This window comes from Neofelis nebulosa, chromosome 8 (assembly GCF_028018385.1).
Source record: "Neofelis nebulosa isolate mNeoNeb1 chromosome 8, mNeoNeb1.pri, whole genome shotgun sequence".
Lineage (NCBI taxonomy): Eukaryota > Metazoa > Chordata > Mammalia > Carnivora > Felidae > Neofelis > Neofelis nebulosa.
Window position 1 is genome coordinate 130432193 of NC_080789.1, and position 17794 is coordinate 130449986.

General features: G+C 39.8%; 1 protein-coding gene across 5 annotated transcripts in view; it reads right to left on the reverse strand.

The window, feature by feature from the left end:
• The window catches only part of PRPF18 (pre-mRNA processing factor 18), a 67610-nt gene extending 50256 nt beyond the window's left edge, over positions 1–17354 (reverse strand). Inside the window, exon 1 of one of the 5 annotated variants that reach the window (XM_058682190.1) lies at positions 16775–17354. In XM_058682190.1, the coding sequence (XP_058538173.1) occupies positions 16775–16840 (66 nt within the window). In that variant the 5' untranslated portion in view covers positions 16841–17354. The remainder of the gene's footprint in view (positions 1–16774) is intronic. The other 4 variants (XM_058682186.1, XM_058682187.1, XM_058682188.1 and 1 more) reach the window with 4 other exon arrangements.
• Between the last annotated feature and the right edge of the window lie 440 nt (positions 17355–17794).

Here is a 17794-nt window from a genome sequence, read left to right on the forward strand (position 1 = left end):
TCATTAGGAACTACAAAAAAACAGGATGCTTTAATTATTTTCTTCCAACAGAAACAATCAAAGATTATGGTTAACTGTTATCTGACATCTTAACTGCCATTACCCAGAGAGCTCCTAGGGTGTGTCCAAAATCTTTTTGTCACTTGGAATCTTTCTGTACCAATTAATTATATTTGTACCGATCAATTCTTAAAATCATAGTAATTCTTAATCTAGACATAAAACGGTGTGAGTCTTTATCAGCAATTAGCAAGATCGTTTAAAGTTATTTGTTTTATATGATTCAATGTTATGAGACCAGCTGTAAGTCTGTAGGAGAAAATAAAAAGTTAGTTCTTTCTATACTACATACAAAATCATTCTTGCTGTTAAATCTACACTCCCTAATTTGGACGTTGTTCCGTCTACAGTTGTGCCATTTGGATATTATTCCAGTAATGATTTAGCTCAAATAAAGATACTGCCCTACTTTATTAGTAGTAATTATAAGGGTACCTCAATGGTACCTCCATACATGTATTTCAGTACCTCATAGTTCCCAAGCTCATTCACTCCGGCCATGATCATGGATGCCAGGACCATGACAAGAAAGGTTGATGGTGAACAACGGGCAGATTAGACTGCTACACTTGAATGCCCTGATCAAGCCTGGCATCAGGAAAACATTGTGTGTCTCCCCTGTGATACACACAGGAAGTATACAGCACATCTACTAAGTATTCTTGCCAAAAAGCTGCAAGTGAATCTAACCATTTAGGTCTAATTTACAGTTTATTAGAAACGTAGGGAATAGGGAAATAAGCGAAACACCATCACTGGGAAGCAGATACTGGGACGTTTATCAAGGTAGCCAGTTTTTCTAACAAGTTACTGGCATAAAAAATGGGGGAGAATGAAAATGTTCTTGATTAAAAGAAACCAAGAGTCGTAGTTAACAAAGTTAACAAGCAAGTGGATTCTGTGTGGATCTGATTTGAACAAACCAACTGTAAAAATGTCTATGTACATATTTTGATTCAACTGGGAACATTTGAACGTGAGAGGATATTAATGGTATTAAGGACCCAAATGTAATTTTGTTGGGTGTGATCCTATCTTGTTTATAAAAGAACGCGAGACAAGGATAGATGGAGGTTCATCCTATAATTCTATTTTTGTGTATGTTTAGAATCCTCAGGATCAACAGTTTTGTTAAAGTTCATTAGCTCAACGAACATTTACTGACTCATCCACCACAAACGAACAGCTTTACGGATGCAAAGCTGAAGGTTATGACCTGGGGTAAGGAACTGATTGCATCATCCAAACATCAAAGCTACCCTGAGAAAGGTGGGAGCAAAGTAATACTAATCCCAGTTTAGAGGTGAGAGAGCAGAGAGTTGGAAAGGGCAGGTGACATCCCCACAACTTACTGAGCCTTGTAAGTAACACGCACAACTAGAACTCAGGTCCTTAAAGTCTCTGAACGGATCCAGTATTGCAAGCTACAGTTCTTCACTCCCCAAATCTGATCTCAGCATCAATTGTTTCTTATGACCACGTAGCATGAACTGTCATATGTCACGTAAACAAGTTGACAAGCACATACTCGTATCCTCTAAGAAGTAAAGGACTCTCCAAGCCTCAGTCTGTGGTCCAATCTTTACAGTATCTTTTACTACCACATCTCAATTCCTGTTGACTATACCCAACAAAATCTTAGCCTAGGGTATCAATTGTCCAAGGTAGTTCATGGACCTCTAGGGGTCCTAAAGACCTTGTCAGGGGTTCTAAAAGGTCAAACACATTATCGTAATAATACTAAGAGGTTATGTGCTCCATTTTCACTGTGCTCACACTTTCACTTTCACTGATGGTACAAAAGCCAAGGTGAGGAAAGCCACTGGAACCTCAGCATAAATAAAAATTCTTTTTATTTACATCTCAGAGTTCACCATCTTCTTCCCAGCAAGCACATGCAGAAAAAATAAAAACACCAGTGTCTATGCAGAAACTTTTTTAAAAAAAGATTTTATTTTTAAGTAAGCTCTCCACCCAACATGGGGCTGGAACTCACAACCCCAAAAGTTCCATGCTCCACCGACTGAGCCAGCCAGGCACTCCTCTTCAATATCACGATACAGTACAATTCCACTAAATCTCAACCCCTGAGTATTATCATCTTTTTACATTTGGTAGGATGAAATCAAACATACAAGCAGTTCTGCTACATAATGAACTATGATAGCTGTCTCCTATTTGGCAGACATTTTCTCAAAACCGAACAAAGCAAGCCCATTACTGAAAGGAAAAGAGTAATATCTGTTGCCAATGATGAAATTCCATCCTTCAAGCAAAGATCAGAATGGTGGTAAACTTGCAGCCATCACTGTGAACTTGCTGGTTTCCCAATGCTAAAAGGTTTTTCTGGTCAATCAGTGGTGATATGTATCATTTCAAGAACATAACATGTAGAAGACCTATGTAGCTCAGCAAACCATGACAGTACAAAATCAACAAGTTTCAAGATTATGCATCAGCAAAAGATCTACAAGCAGAATAGTTCAGAAAAGATCTGGAAAATAGATCAATAGACTGTAATATACAAAAAAGTTCATTGATGGGCACCTGGCTGGCTCATTGGTGGAGTGTGCAACTCTTGATCTCAGGGTTCTAACTTCAAGCCCCAACTTGGGTGTAGAGATTATTTATAAATAAAATCTTAAAAAAAAAAAAAAAAAAAAGTTCACTGATATGGGTCAGAATCCAAACTCTAATCTTTAAGAAACTTACCATTTGTGTAGTTTTGGTACAGCATCAAAGAATATCCACAATTATCTGAAAGGCTATTAAAATACTACACCTTTTCCAAATACCTGTTTGAGGATGAAGTTTCTTCATATACTTGAACAAAAACAACACGTCACAACAGGCTGAATGGAGAAACGGGACAACTCACCTGCCTTCTAATATGCCAGGGATTAAAGAGAATTGCAAAACTTTAAAATGACGTCAATCTTCTCGCTAAATTTCTTTGTTTTGCAATACAGTTTTCACACAAACATTTACGTTAACACACATGGGCTAATTATCGTATAAAATACAAGTAAATATAGAATATATTTTTTAATTTCCCAGTTTTAATTTCTAAGAGAGTAATTATCAATAAACATACCCTACGTAAACACAAAGCTCTCCAGAGCCAACGGTTAAGCACACAACGGGGTCCTGATATCAAGAAGTGACAATCCGGGGCCTAGTAGAACCCCCTTGCTGGCCTTCTCCATGCCTGCACCCAGGGTGCTGGGCAATGTTGGCAAACCACTTGGGCCTCAATGCCACCCACGGATCTATTTAGTTTTTTTCTCCAATATATTCTCTCCACTGACCAGTACATATTCTCCCCTCGCTTAAACCTCTTCTCCCATCCTCTCTCCCCTTATTTTCAGCAAATGACTAAGCCACTCTGTTACAGAGAAGACGGAAGCCATGGAACAGGAAGTCCGCCCAGCACCAAGCCTTTCTTCCCTTGGGAAGCAAAGAGGAAGTCTTCCTCCTGCCTAAGGCCAGTCCCTTCCAGCTGCACCCCGCTTCTCAATTCCTCCCGCCTTCCTCAGGGACTTCTCATCACCCATTACTATTTTCTCTTCAGCATCTGCACCTTTTCCCTCTGTACTGGGCTCCTGGCCATTACCACTTAAATACGCTCAAGACTCCAACCGTAAATATTCCTTGCTCTGCACGAGGTAGAGACATTTACAACAGAACTACACGAACATGTTTTCTCTCCTCTGTATCCACGTCCTCACTTCCAGTTCTCTTTGCAGCCCTGCCACAACCTGGCCTCTGTTCTTACTGCTCCAGTGAAAAATCCTGAGGTCATCAACAATGTCCACAGTGCAAATGCAAAGAATCTTCTGCGACTGATCTTAGGCAGTCTTCAGTTCAACTGCTAACTCCTCCTTCAATAGCTACCCTCTGGGTTGTCAGATGACTTTTCTTATTTCTTTCTCACTCATTTGTTCAGATTTTCTAATTCTTGTATTTTTAATATTATCTTTTAGTCACTTCACTTAGATTTTTCAATGTATTAAAACATATTAAGGCATTACTCTCCCTAATGATTTTATTTCCAGCATCTTCCATTTTAGTAACGGCAGTTTCTCCCTTTACTATTTCAAAATTTTGTCCAGTTCTGTTAAACAAGTTTTAAACATTAAGTTGATTTTATATTGTGATAAATGAAAAAAATCAAGTGCAGAAGAGTAGATCTACTATGCTACATTATATTTAAGAAGAGGAAGAAAGACTATACACCCACTTGGATCCTTTTCCACGTGTGTTTCACATGCATGAATGTTAGCTGCTGTGGAGGAGGGGAACTGGGCGGCCTGGAGACAAGGGTTAGAAGGAAACTTTATTGTACTCTTCAGTAGGTCTGGAACTTTGAATCATTTGAATGAATTATTAATGATAAAATTGTTAAATTTGCTTTTTATTTTAGAATTATAATGAGAAAAATAAAAATATTTTGCTTGGTACTACATGACCCTTTATTTCATGACATCAAAGGGTGTCTAAAACAAAAGGTTCCCTACCATGTTTCAAATGTCATCTTTAGATACATTATATTTAGTAAAACAGAAGAGTTTAAAAGAGCAACTAAAACTTCTCTAATTGTAAAACATTGTTTTATAAAGCACACTGAAAATACACTTTGAAATACAAAGTGCTGGGGACACACTGATGACAATTAAAATTGTACAGCATTAAAACTTGAGAATCAGTGATTCAGCCCCTTTACAGGTAACCCAGGCGGGTTAGACGACTTGCCCAAAGTTACAGAGCTATCGAGAAACGCGGCCACGATCAGATTTTAGGGCTTGTTCATTCATTTCACAAATCTGCTTTCCTTTCTAACTGTATTCACAATTCTCAAGCTCTAAGTTTGTTGAATTCACTACAGAATGAATAAAGACCTACAAACACAAAAGTCTAAATAAAAGTGGGTGGTACACATTTTAAGACAGCATATAGACTGATGGTTAAATTTCTTTAGATTCTCTCCTAAAGCACCTAACTTTTTTTTTTCCAGCACCTAACCTTTCTCCCTGATTTTAAAGACAACCTGCAAAGGGTATACAAAAGTACTTCTCCTTTTTAAGTCAGAACCTAATTCCTACATGCTGCTTTACAAATGTTATTCTTGGACTCTACGTTGTACTTTCTGTATGATAAAACTGAGGTCCATAGGTCTAAAGTGCAGAAGCGTATCTACTGTACCACCTGAAATGTCTGCCAACACTAATAAAGGAAAATCAAAATTTAAAACATTCACCCATGACTGTCAGCATTTCATTAATTTAGAATCATCATTCCTCAATCATGTTAAGGTTTTTAGTGTTTAGATAAATGAGACAGAAACATCATCAAGAGTTGTAAAAAAAAAAAAAAAACACACTGGAAAGCCAACAAATATAAATATACAGCCTGAATATGCAAAGATACTATACATGAGATCAAAGTATGTGGCAAGGTTAACACCTTGCTGAATTATGAAAATAAGCCTTAAAATCCCTCAAGTAATATACCATATGGGAGGATACACACACACACAATTTAAAGAGACACAATGCTCCATCAATGGATAGATCATCCAGATAGAAAAAAATAATAAGGAAACAATGCCTTAAATGACATGTTAGAATAGACAGACTTAACAGATGTATGCAGAATATTCCATCCAAAGGCAGCAGAAGGGGGTTGCTTGGGTGCCTCAGTCGGTTAAGTGTCAGACTTAGGCTCAGGTCAGGATCTCACAGTTTGTGGGTTCAAGCCCCACGTCGGGCTCTGTGCTGACAGCCCCAGAGCCTGGAGCCTGCTTGGGATGCTGTGTCTCCCTCTCTCTGCCCCTCCCCTGCTCATGCTCTGTCTCTCTCTCTTTTTCACCTTCAAAAATATATAAACATTAAAAAAGGAAAGAAAAAAGCAGCAGAACAGACATTCTTCCCAAGTGCACATGGAACATTCTCCAGGACAAAGCATGAATGAGGCCACAAATCAAGTCTTGATAAATTTAAGAATGAAATCGCATCAACCATCTCTTCCAACCACTATGATATGAAACTAGACATCAATTACAAAAGGAAAACATGTTACTGAACAAACAATGAGTCAATGAAACCAAAGGAGAAATCAAAAAACACCTTCAAATAAATAAAAATCGAAGCACAACTTACCAAAATGTATGGGACGCAGCAAAAGTAGTTCTAAGAGGGGAACTCCTATCAATAAATGCTTACCTCAGAAAACAAGAAAAACCTCAAAACCTAACTTCACACCTCAAGGACTGAGAAAAAGAACAAATGAAGCCCAAAGTTTGTAGAGGGAAGGAATTAACGAATACCAGAGCAAAAATAAATGAAATCAATTAAAAAGAGATCAATTAAACTCAGAGCTGTTTTGGGTTTTGGGTTTTTGTTTTGTTTTGTTTTGGGTTTTTTTGTTTTTTGTTTTCTGAAAATTGACAAACCTTCAGCTACATTTATCAAGTAAAAAATAAAGTGCTCAAATAAAATCATAAATGAAAGAAGAGACATTACAATGATACCACAGAAACACAAAATATCCTAAGAGACTACTATGAATAATTATACACCAACAAACTGGACAACCTAGAAGAAATGGGTAAATTCCTAGAAATCTACAACTTTCCAAGTCTGAATTATGAAGGAATAGAAAATTTCAAATTACTATTAAGGAGATTGAATCAGTAATCCAAGTCCTCCCAAAAAACAAAACTCCAGGACAAGATGGCTTCACTGGTGAATCCTACCAAACAGTCAAAGAACTGAACTCATCCTTCACAAACACTTCCAAAAAAAAAAAATAGAGCAGGAAACATTTCCAAACTCATTACCCTGATACCAAAATCACACAATGATCCCACAAAGAAAGAAAACTACTGGCTAGTATTCCTGATGCATATAGATGAAAAAAATCTCAACAAAGTATTAATGAACTGAATTCAACAATTTATTAAAAGAATCCTACACCATGACAAGTGGGATTTATTTCAGGGATGCAAGGCTCATTCAATGCCCACAAATCAATGTGATACACCACATTAACAAAATGGAGGGAAAAAATCTTATGACCATCTCAATAGATGCAGAAAAAGCATTTGACAAAACTCAACATCCACTTATGATAAAAACTGTCCAAGTGGTATAGCGGGAACATACCAACATAAAAAGGGCAAATATGACAAGCCCACACATAACATCATATTCAGTGGTGAAAAGCTGAAAGCTTTTCCTTTAAGGTCAGGAACAAGACGAGGATGTCAACTCTCACCACTTTCATTCAACATAGTTTTCGAAGTCGTAGCCACAGCAACCCACCCAAGCAAATTCCAGAATGAAGAGGTAAAACCGTCAATATTTGCTGATGACATATTATTCATAGAAAACCCCTAAAGACTGCACCAAAAAGATGTCAGAAGTGAATTCACTATAAATTCAGTAAACCTGCAGGATACAAAAATCAATGTACAAAAAAACTGCCGTTTCTATGCACTAATAACAAAGTATGAGAAAGAGGAATTAAGAAAACAATCCCATTTACAACAACATCAAAATGAACAAACTACCTAAGAATAAATTTAACCAAGGAGGTAAATAAAAGGGCTGTACACTGAAAACTCTTAAGACAGTGATGAAAGAAACTGAAGACACAAATAAATGCAAAGATGGTCCGTGCCCCTGGACTGCAGGAACTAGTTACAGGTATATGTCGTTTCATTGACCTTCACTTTATTGCACTTCACGAATACTCCATCTTTTACAAACTGAAGATCTGTGGCAACCCTCCATTGAGCAAGTCTATTGGCACCATTTGTTCAACGGCATTTGTGTACTTTGTGTCTGTGCCCTATTTTGCTAATTCTAGCAATATTTCAAACTTTTTCATTTTTATTATTTTTGCTATGGTATCTGAGATCAGTGATTACAACTCACCAAAAGTGTAGATGCTGGTTAGCATATTTTACCAATAAAATATTTTTTTTTTAATTTTTTTTTCAACGTTTTTTTATTCATTTTTGGGACAGAGAGAGACATAGCATGAACGGGGGAGGGGCAGAGAGAGAGGGAGACACAGAATCGGAAACAGGCTCCAGGCTCCGAGCCATCAGCCCAGAGCCTGACGCGGGGCTCGAACTCACGGACCGCGAGATCGTGACCTGGCTGAAGTCGGACGCTTAACCGACTGCGCCACCCAGGCGCCCCACCAATAAAATATTTTTAAGTTAAGTTTTATTTTCATAGACCTAATGCTACTGCACACTTAATAGTACAGTGCAAACATAATTTTGATATGCACTGGGAAACCAAAAACCTCATCTGACTCACTTTATTCCAATATTTGCTTTATTGCAGTGGTCTGGAACAAAACCCACAAAAGCTCCAAGGTATGCCTGTACTGTGAGTATGTCCCTACTATTCAAAGCAATCTATAAATTCAACCCAATCCCTATCAAAATTCCAATGGCATTTTTCACAAAAATAGAACAATCCTAAACTTTGTATGGAACCCCAAAAGACCCCAACAGCTAACATAATTTTGATAAAGAACAAAGCAGGAGGCATCAAGCACCTGCATCTAGAACTATGATACAAAGCTATAGTAATCCAGACAGTATGGGAGTGGCATAAAAACAGACACATAGATGAATGCAAAATAGAGAGCTCTGAAATAAATCCATGCATGTAAAACCCATTAATGTACAAGGGAGCCAAACATTTACAGGAAAAGGTTGTCTGTTCAAAAAATGGTGCTGGGAAAACTGGAGTGCCACATGCCAAAGAATTTACACTACAATCTTAAACCATACACAAAAAGTAATTCAAAACAGATTAAAGAGTTGGATTTATGACCTAGAAAACTCCTAGAAGAAAACACCAGCAGTAAGCTCTTTGACACCGGTCTTGACGAGTTTTTTGGTCCGACTCCAAAACCAAAGACAACAAAAGCAAAACCAGCAAGTGAGACTACATCAAACGACAAAGCTTCTGCCAAGTAACAAAACCATCAACAAAAAGACAATCCACAAAATAAAAGGTATTTGCAAATCACATACATGATAAAGGGTTAATATCCAAAATATCAACGAACCCATACAATAGCATAAAAAGAAATAATCCAACTTTAAAAAAGAGCAGAGGGTCTGAATAGACATTCTTCCAAAGAAGATGTACAGATGGCCAACAGATACATGAAAAAATGCTAATCAACATCACTCATCATCAGGGAAATGCAAACCAAAGCCAGGAGATAGCACCTCACACCTGTCAGAATGCTATTATCAAAAAAAGACAAGAAATAACAAGTGCTGGTGAGGATGTGGGGAAAAAGGAACCCTTGTGCACTGTTGGCGGGAACGTATACTGGTACAGCCACTGTGGAAAATGGTGTGGAGGCTCCTCCAAAACTTACAAAGAGAAGCACCATATCATTCAGCAACTGCACTTCTGGGTATTTATCCCAAGAAAATGAAAACACTATTTTGAAAAGATATATGCACCCTCATATTCATTTTAGCAATATTTTCAATAGCCAAGGTATGGAAAAAACTTGTCCATCGATAAACGAATAGATTAAAAAATCTCTCTCTCTCTCTCTCTCTCTCTCTCTCTCTCACACACACACACACACACACACACACACACAAAACGGAGTATTATTCAGCCATAAAAAATAAAATCCTGACTTTTACAACAACATGGACGGATCCCAAGGGTATTACACTAAGTGAAGTAAGTTAGAAGAAAGATAACGTATGATCTCACTTATATGAGGAATTTTAACAATAAACCAAACTCATAGGTACACAGAGGCAGAGGTTGAGGGGTTAGGGGGCTTGGGTGACTGACAAGCAAAAGGTACAAACTTCCAGTTATAAAATAATCAACTCAAAGAGATATAATGTACAGCATAGTGACTATAGTTAATAATACTGTATTATAGAGGTACCTGGGTGGCTCAGTCAGTTAAGCACCCGACACTTGATTTTGGCTTAGGTCATGATCTCACAGTTCGTGGGTTCAAGCCTGCATCAGGCTCCACATCAGTGGCATGGAGCTTGCTTGAGATTCTCTCCCTCTCTCGCTGGCCCTCCCCCACTTGTACACTCACACACTCACACTCTCTCTCTCTCTCTCAAAATAAATAAATAAAAATACTGTATTATGTATTTGAAAATTGATGAAAGTAAATCTTAGAAGTCCTCATCAAAAGGGGAAAAAAAAAGACACAACACTTTTCAAAATGAAAGAACTATGAAGTGGTAACGAATCCCTGTTGGCTGTATTTTACCACTGATAACATCCCAAGCAGAAATCTACACAAAAATATGCTTTGCACAGATGAAATGTTTCATAATTATATATACTATAAAACATTAAATTTTATAAAACTGTATGCAAGAAATAACACCCAATCTAACAGAACCTCTTTAAAAAACAAAAGTTAAACATCCTACTCCATGACCCAATCATCCCACTCCTTGGCCTTTTCTTAAGAGAAATGAAAGCATATGTCCATATAGAAGCCCATATACCAGTGTTCACAGTAGCTCTATTTTAACAGCCCAAAACTGCCAACAACCCTAAGGTCTTCCAATAGTTTAATGAATAAACAAACCGGGTATACCCATTCAATGGTGGAATGTTGTTCAGTGTAAAAAATAATTAAGTACCAATACACAGAACCACAAGAATGAATCTCAAGATTAGGCTGAATGAAAGAAGATAAACAAGACCGAAAACATACTGAATGACTGCATTCACGCAAGACTCTAGAAAATGGCAACTAATTTAAAGTAAGAGAAAGCAGATCAGCGGGTGCCTGTGAGCAGGGTGGTTTTGGGGTGCAGGGAGGGGCAGGAAGGCAGGATGACCAGGAGGCAAAAAGAAGCTCTGGGGTGAGATGGGCATGTTTACTATCTTCACTGGGGTGAAAGTTTCACAGGTGTATACTCATGTCAAAATGCACCCAACTGTATACTCTGGTTTACTGTATGTCAATTACAGCTCAAAAAAGCTGCTCCAAAATAAACTATCACAGCCAGAGACTAAGAAGAGGAGGAGGAAGGGGAAGAGGAGGAGGAAAAAAGGAAAAAGAACAACTAGTAGTATTGATGGTAGTTTTTACCTTGCCAGACCTTAAAACTCACCATAAAGCTATAGGAATCAAAAGACTGTGGGGGCGCCTGGGTGACTCGGTCGGTTGAGCGTCCGACTTCAGCTCAGGTCATGATCTCACGGTCCGCGAGTTGGAGCCCTGCATCAGGCTCTCCGATGACAGCTCAGTGCCTGGAGCCTGCTTCGCATTCTGTGTCTCCCCCTCTCTCTGCCCCTTCCCTGCTCATGGTCAGTGTCTGTCTCTCGATAATAAATAAATGTTAAAAAAAAAAAAAAAAAAAAAAAAAGACTGTGTGGCACTGGCCTAAGGATCAACAGACAGTTTACATGAACAGAAGTGAGCACCCAGAATGGAACCACACAACACAATTATTTGATTTCTGAAGACACTAAAACCATCCAAAGGGAAACTTATTTTCAGTAAATGGTGTGGGACTGGATACCCACAGGGAATGCAGCAAACCACACCTCTATCTCACACACAAAAAAACGGATTCAGAATTGTTTAGAACTCTGTTTATTAAATAAAAACAAAGCTTTTAAAACCTAGGAGAATACCTTACGCTCTTGAGTAAAAGCCTAGGGTGACTGGAGCGTACAATGGAAGTACGCTGAACTTTTAAGAAACTGCCCAACTTTTTTCCACGTGACTGTACTCGTTTACATTCCCAAGCAGAACAACACAGACCATGAGACACATGCAAAAAAACTGATAAATTGGGCTTTATCAAAATTAAAAGCCCCTGCTCATCAAAAACACTGTTAAGAAAATGAATAAAAAGCCCATAGTCTTGGAGAAAATATTCACAAAACATATCTGACAAAGGCCTGGCATCCATGATATATGAAGAATTCCTTCAACACAGTAAGAAAAAAAAAAAAAAAGCCCATCAACCCAATTAAAAAATATGCAAGCAATTCTAACACTTTAGAAAAGGGATAGAAATGGTCAAAAAACACACGAGAAGTACTTAAAATCATTACCAGACAGATGCAAATTAAAGCCACCCTGCGGTGTCTAGACACATCCTCCAGAATTGCTGGACAGAAGACAGATAACACAAACTGCTGACCAGAACAGAGGGCATCTGAACGGTCTTTGCTGGTGGATGGAAAACATGGTCCAAGCACTTTGGAAAAACGACTGGTGGCTTTTCAGAAAAACACAGACTTACTCTACGACCTAGCAATCCCACTCTCCGGCATCTTCCTAAGAGGAATGAAAACCCATGACTTCTACATGAATTTTCGCAGCTGCTTTCATCCTAAGAGCAAAATCGTGCAAACAGCTCCAGTGCCAACATCAGAGGAACTGGGTCTATTTATACAACGGAATACTATTCAGCAGAAAGAGGCAAACAACTCAAAACGTTATGGTTAAAGACAGTGGAACACAGAAGAGCACACAGTATGATTCCACTTACGTGAAGTTCTAAAGCAGGAAGGACTACCCAATGGTGGAAAGAAATCTGAACGGTGGTGGCTTCTGTGGGCCCAGGGCATGACTGGAAGATGGAACGAGGTAGTATTCTGTGTCTTGATACAGAGGGCATTACACAGGCATGGGCACGTGTCAAAATGCATTGATTCGTGTATTTCTTAATATATGAATTTGTGCATACACACAAAAAGAATAAATAATGAACTCTGGTTAATGATAAGCACACCAAAATGTTTAGGGGTAAAGTGTACCAATGTCTGCAACTTAACGTGAAATATATTAAGATCGTTAAATTGTTTTCATTGCCCCATCTGCAGCTGAAAAACGCATCTCTATATAGTTCCAGAAGAGCTACCTCATCTTTGGTCGCTTCATGTGGTGTCCCAACTTTTCAGGGTTAATCTGTGATGGCTGAAATAATAAATACTTAGCTTCTGAGTGCCCCTTCATCAAACTGTGGACACACTACTAAAATAGCCGATCACTGAATCTAAAAAGCTGACTGCTACAAGCCCTCTAAAGTAGTTTCTGAAATGTCAGATGAATTAATGAATGGACAATTACATGGTAAAGCAAATACAGTAAAATGTTAATGCAGGTTTCACTGTGGAATCTAGGTGGTAGCCATGAGTGTTTACTGTGCAATTATTTTTGAGTTTTCTGTACATTTGAAAATTTTCATAGTGAAATGTTGGAAAAAGAATCTACTCTAAAGATGTCAAAATATGGATGCTATCAACGTGACAGCAAAATCCCTACCGCACTGTTTTTGAGCTACGCTTTAAATTAAAAAAAAAAAAAAAAAAAACACCTTCAAAGGCTACTCACTGACCATTAAATAGAAGCTGAAGAGAATTATAGAAAACTACTACAAAGAAAAGGATAAGTAACCATAAAGCCAAGTTCAAAGCAGTGAAAAAATGCAAAAAGGTTCAGTAGGGCCGAAACGACCTGGGGCTGGGGTGTAATGGGCACAGATTTTCACCAGCACAGAAATTACTGTTTTTTTTGGGGGGGTGGGGGGCGGGCTGTTTGTTTTTTAAGATTTTATTGTTAAGTAATCTCTACACCCAACCTAAGACTCAAATCCACATCCCCGAGACCAAGATCTGCATGCCTCACCCACCAAGCCAGCTGGGCGCCCCACTAATTCGTAACCTTTTTAAGTCCAAGATCCTTCGAGTACTATCATCAACAGGAGGAGAGGCAGAGGGGCTTATGTAGAAAGGAGCCGGGTCAAAAGTGTCACGTGCTGTTGAGGTCAGGAAAACGTGGAGGGCACTACCGTCCCTGATTAGAATAGATTCAGTATAGTTGTGGGGGCAGGAACCAGTCTGCATCATGTCAAGGAGAGTGTAGGAATTACAATTCATTTTAAGAAGCTTGGTTATAAAAAAAAAAAACAAAAAAACAAAAAAACCTTTTTCTTAAAGATGGAAGAGACATCAGGATGTTTCAGTGCTGGTGGGAGTAAGTCAGGAGACTAAAGGCACAGGAAGAAACGGGACGTGACATTAAGGTCCACGATGCTAAAAAACAGGACCTGGGATCCAGTGTGCAGGTGGGAGGTCGGACCCAAGTCTTAACTGGTGCTGCACCCATTTTAACAGGAGAAAAGGTGAGGAATATCTTGCCTGGTGGCTTATTTTCTGTGAAATTGAATGTATGTTCCTTACAGAATCAAGTATTACTTTTTCTTTAATTCTCTGTGGCAGAGTATAATGTCACACATAGAGAAAACATTCAATAATATATATGGGGGTGGGGGGTGGGGAACAAAGCCAGAAGTCTACACAAAGCCCATGTTCATAACTACAACTAAAACTGCTGCAAGGTGTTTTCCACATAAATGAAGCTCTGTGTTAAATCAAGATGCACCAGAGGCACCTGGGTCAGTTAAACATCCACCTTCAGCTCAGGTCATGATGTCGCAGTTCATGAGTTCAAGCCCTGAGTCAGGCTCTGTGCTGACAGCTCAGAGCCTGGAGCCTGTTTCGGATTCTTTGTCTTCCTCTCTCTCTCTGCACTACGCCTCCCCTGCTCACACTCTGTCTCCCTGAAAAGTAAATTACTAAAAAAAAAAAAAAAATTAATCAAGACTCACCAACACCAGGACTCCAAAGCATGGGTATTAGAGCCACGCAGGGCCTACGCTTACCTCTGAGTAGTCACAGCAGGCAGAACATGTAGGACAGGTGATAGGAGGCTGTTTTTTGGAGTTTCTCTAACCTAACAAAGAGGCACTCACAGGAAGTATTTACTATTTCAACTATCAGACTAACAATAAAAACCTGCAACATCACTTGAAATGACCAAACTGAGACGCCTCTTCTGGAAGAACAATGTAGCACAGACAGGTGTTTTCCAGCTACAGATAAGGTAATGGAAACAATTCACTGATCCCCAACCAGTATTTTTTTTTTAAATCAAACAGAACGAATTAAAATAAAACACATGATAGAATCACACCTAGGGGCACCTGGGTGGCTCAGTCAGTTAAGCGTCCGACTCTTGGTTTTAGCTCAAGTCATGATCTCACGGTTTGTGAGTTTGAGCCCCACATTGGGCTCTGTGCGGACAGCCTGGCGCCTGCCTGAGATTTTCTCTCTCTCAAAATAAAAAAATAAACTTTAAAAAAAATTTAAAAAATAAATCACATGCAGTTAAGGTAAGAAGCGTTTTCATGAAACTTTTTCCAAATACGTATCACAGCAAAATACAAAAATTTCTTACTGTGACTGGGGCCATGAAAAATGTGAAAACTATTGTGGGACACTAGGATGCAGAGAGATAAGGACTATAAATCAACAGGTTCTATATAAAATTATATAGCTGCATATCAAAAAAGAATGCAATCTTGCCATTTGTGACAACATGGATAGATCTAGAAGGTACTACACTAGTTGAAGTCAGAGAAAGACAAATACCATATGATCTCACTTGTATGTGGAACCTAAAAAAATAAAAGCAACAGACAAAACAGAGACTAATAAATACAGACAACTGGTGATTGCGGAGGCGGTGAGGACGAGCAGAGAAGGAGACTAAGAGATACAAACGTCCGGTTATAAGACTGATAAGAAATGGAGATAAAAAGTACAGCACTGGGAATATAGTCAATCGTATTTTCTAATGTATATTTTTAAGAGAGAGAGATAAAACACCAGCGGGGAAGGGGCAGAGAGGGAGACAGAGAATGCGAAGCAAGGTCCAGGCTGTCCGCACAGAGCGGGATGCGGGGCTTGAACTCACGAACTGTGAGATCATAACCTGAGCCAAGGCCAGAGGCTCAACCGACTGAGCCACCCAGGCGCCCCGGGTCAGTAATATTTGAACACCTTTGTATGGTGACAGATGTTAACGACACTTACTGCGATGGCATTTCCTAACGTTTGTCATTGCCGAATCTGTTATACACCTGAAACTAATATAATTTTGTACGTCAACTACAGTAAAAAAGAAAAACTTCTCAGCTTTGACTTCTAATGCGGTAAACATCGATAAACACGTAACCAAAAGCCCTTCGTGATCCTCAACAATTTGGAAACGTGTAAAGGGTTCTCGAGGCCCACGGCTTTGAGAACAGCTGGTCTAGTTAGTTACGCAACAAAGCAACGAAGATCAAGTTAAGGAAGTAATTTTCCTCGTTCTCCCTTTATTCCACTGTCTCGCCCACATCGCTTTTAGCCGTCCCATCGGCGAAGAGCTGGCCAACAGACTTTTGTTATGCGTTGGGAGAAGGAGGCTGGGGAAGGTAATAAAAACCCAGGTTTTAGTAGCAAGACGGAGTCAAAGATTTTTATTAAATAATTCTGGACCTGCCCTTTCTCTGTTCCAGCTGGGCACAAGAACTGGGGCACGTTCGCAGAACTCGGACAGATCAGAGTGGACAGAAGGGGCAGATACGGAAGCTTTGAGGAATAAGGGGCAGCTGGGGGGAAATTTGCCAAAATGTGGGGGGGGGGGGGTGCTGCAACTCCCCACTTCCTCAGTCACCCCAGGGAGGTGTCGAGGGGTGGGTCTTAAAGGGGCCGCTCCGGGGTACTGACGGGCTCTCGTTAAGCTCCATCCCCACCAGGACCCCTTTACCGCCCCGCCCCCCCCCACACGCGTCTTCGATCGCCAAAGCCCCACGACCCCCGAGGATCCTCACCACCAGCAGGTTCCTGTCCTCCACCAGCTGCCGCTTCCGGAGGATCTCCGATTTCAGAACGTCCATCTCGCTGCCCGGGTTTACGCTCGAGCTTCCCTCTCCAGCTCCTCCGTCCGAGCCTCACTCGGCCAGGCGCCGCGAACCAACACAAACAAGCTCAAACGCCGGAGGACGACTGACAGGAACCGCTTCCGGCGGAAGCTGAGGTGAGCGAGAGGACGGAAGGAAGCGCTCCAGGGCCCCTGTTGTTGACGAAGCCGCTTGGATTTGCACCCCCTGGTGGCGCCCTCCGGAAGCGCGCCTGCCGTTTATGCTAGTAGATAGAATTGAAAGCGGGCTGAAACCCGAGTCGTGGCGCATTTTTAATGAGAAGTTATCACACCTGCTTGTACCTGCTAGTTCAGGTGCAAAAGCCTCCTCGTAGAACACTTCAATTAAGTTAACTAGGGCCAGATCTTCACTCATTATACCAGAAGTTCACATCAGAGTTCCAAGTTACCTGCTCACCAATATGAATGCACTAGAGTGGGAAAAACCTGAACAATACAATTAGCTCATAAGTTCAGAATAAAGGGGCAGGGTTCATTGCCAGCCCGTTAAATTTCCTGTAAAGTTAAGCAACTACATCCATTTAAGTCGTTTTGGAAGTAAATGTCTCTTCTTCCTCAGTTCTAGATTGCTTACGTACCTTGGTCATAATTGAACATTTACCCTAAGCTAACTCAGATCATTTTTATGGTCATGTGTTCAGCAATCAAGATTTTCAGTGATATGATTGGAGATGTAATAAGAAATAGTTGCGTGTTTTTTAAGTCCAACCCAACAAGAAAAATTAAATTGTGGAGAAAAATTATATCTAAGATTTTAATTTTATGTTTATAATTTTTTGATGTTTTATTTTTATTTTTAAGAAAGAGAGACAGAGCATGAGCGGAGGAGGAGCAGAGAGAGAGGAAGACCCAGAATCCGAAGCAGGCTCCAGGCTCTGAGCTGTCAGCACAGAGCCCGACGTGGGGTTCA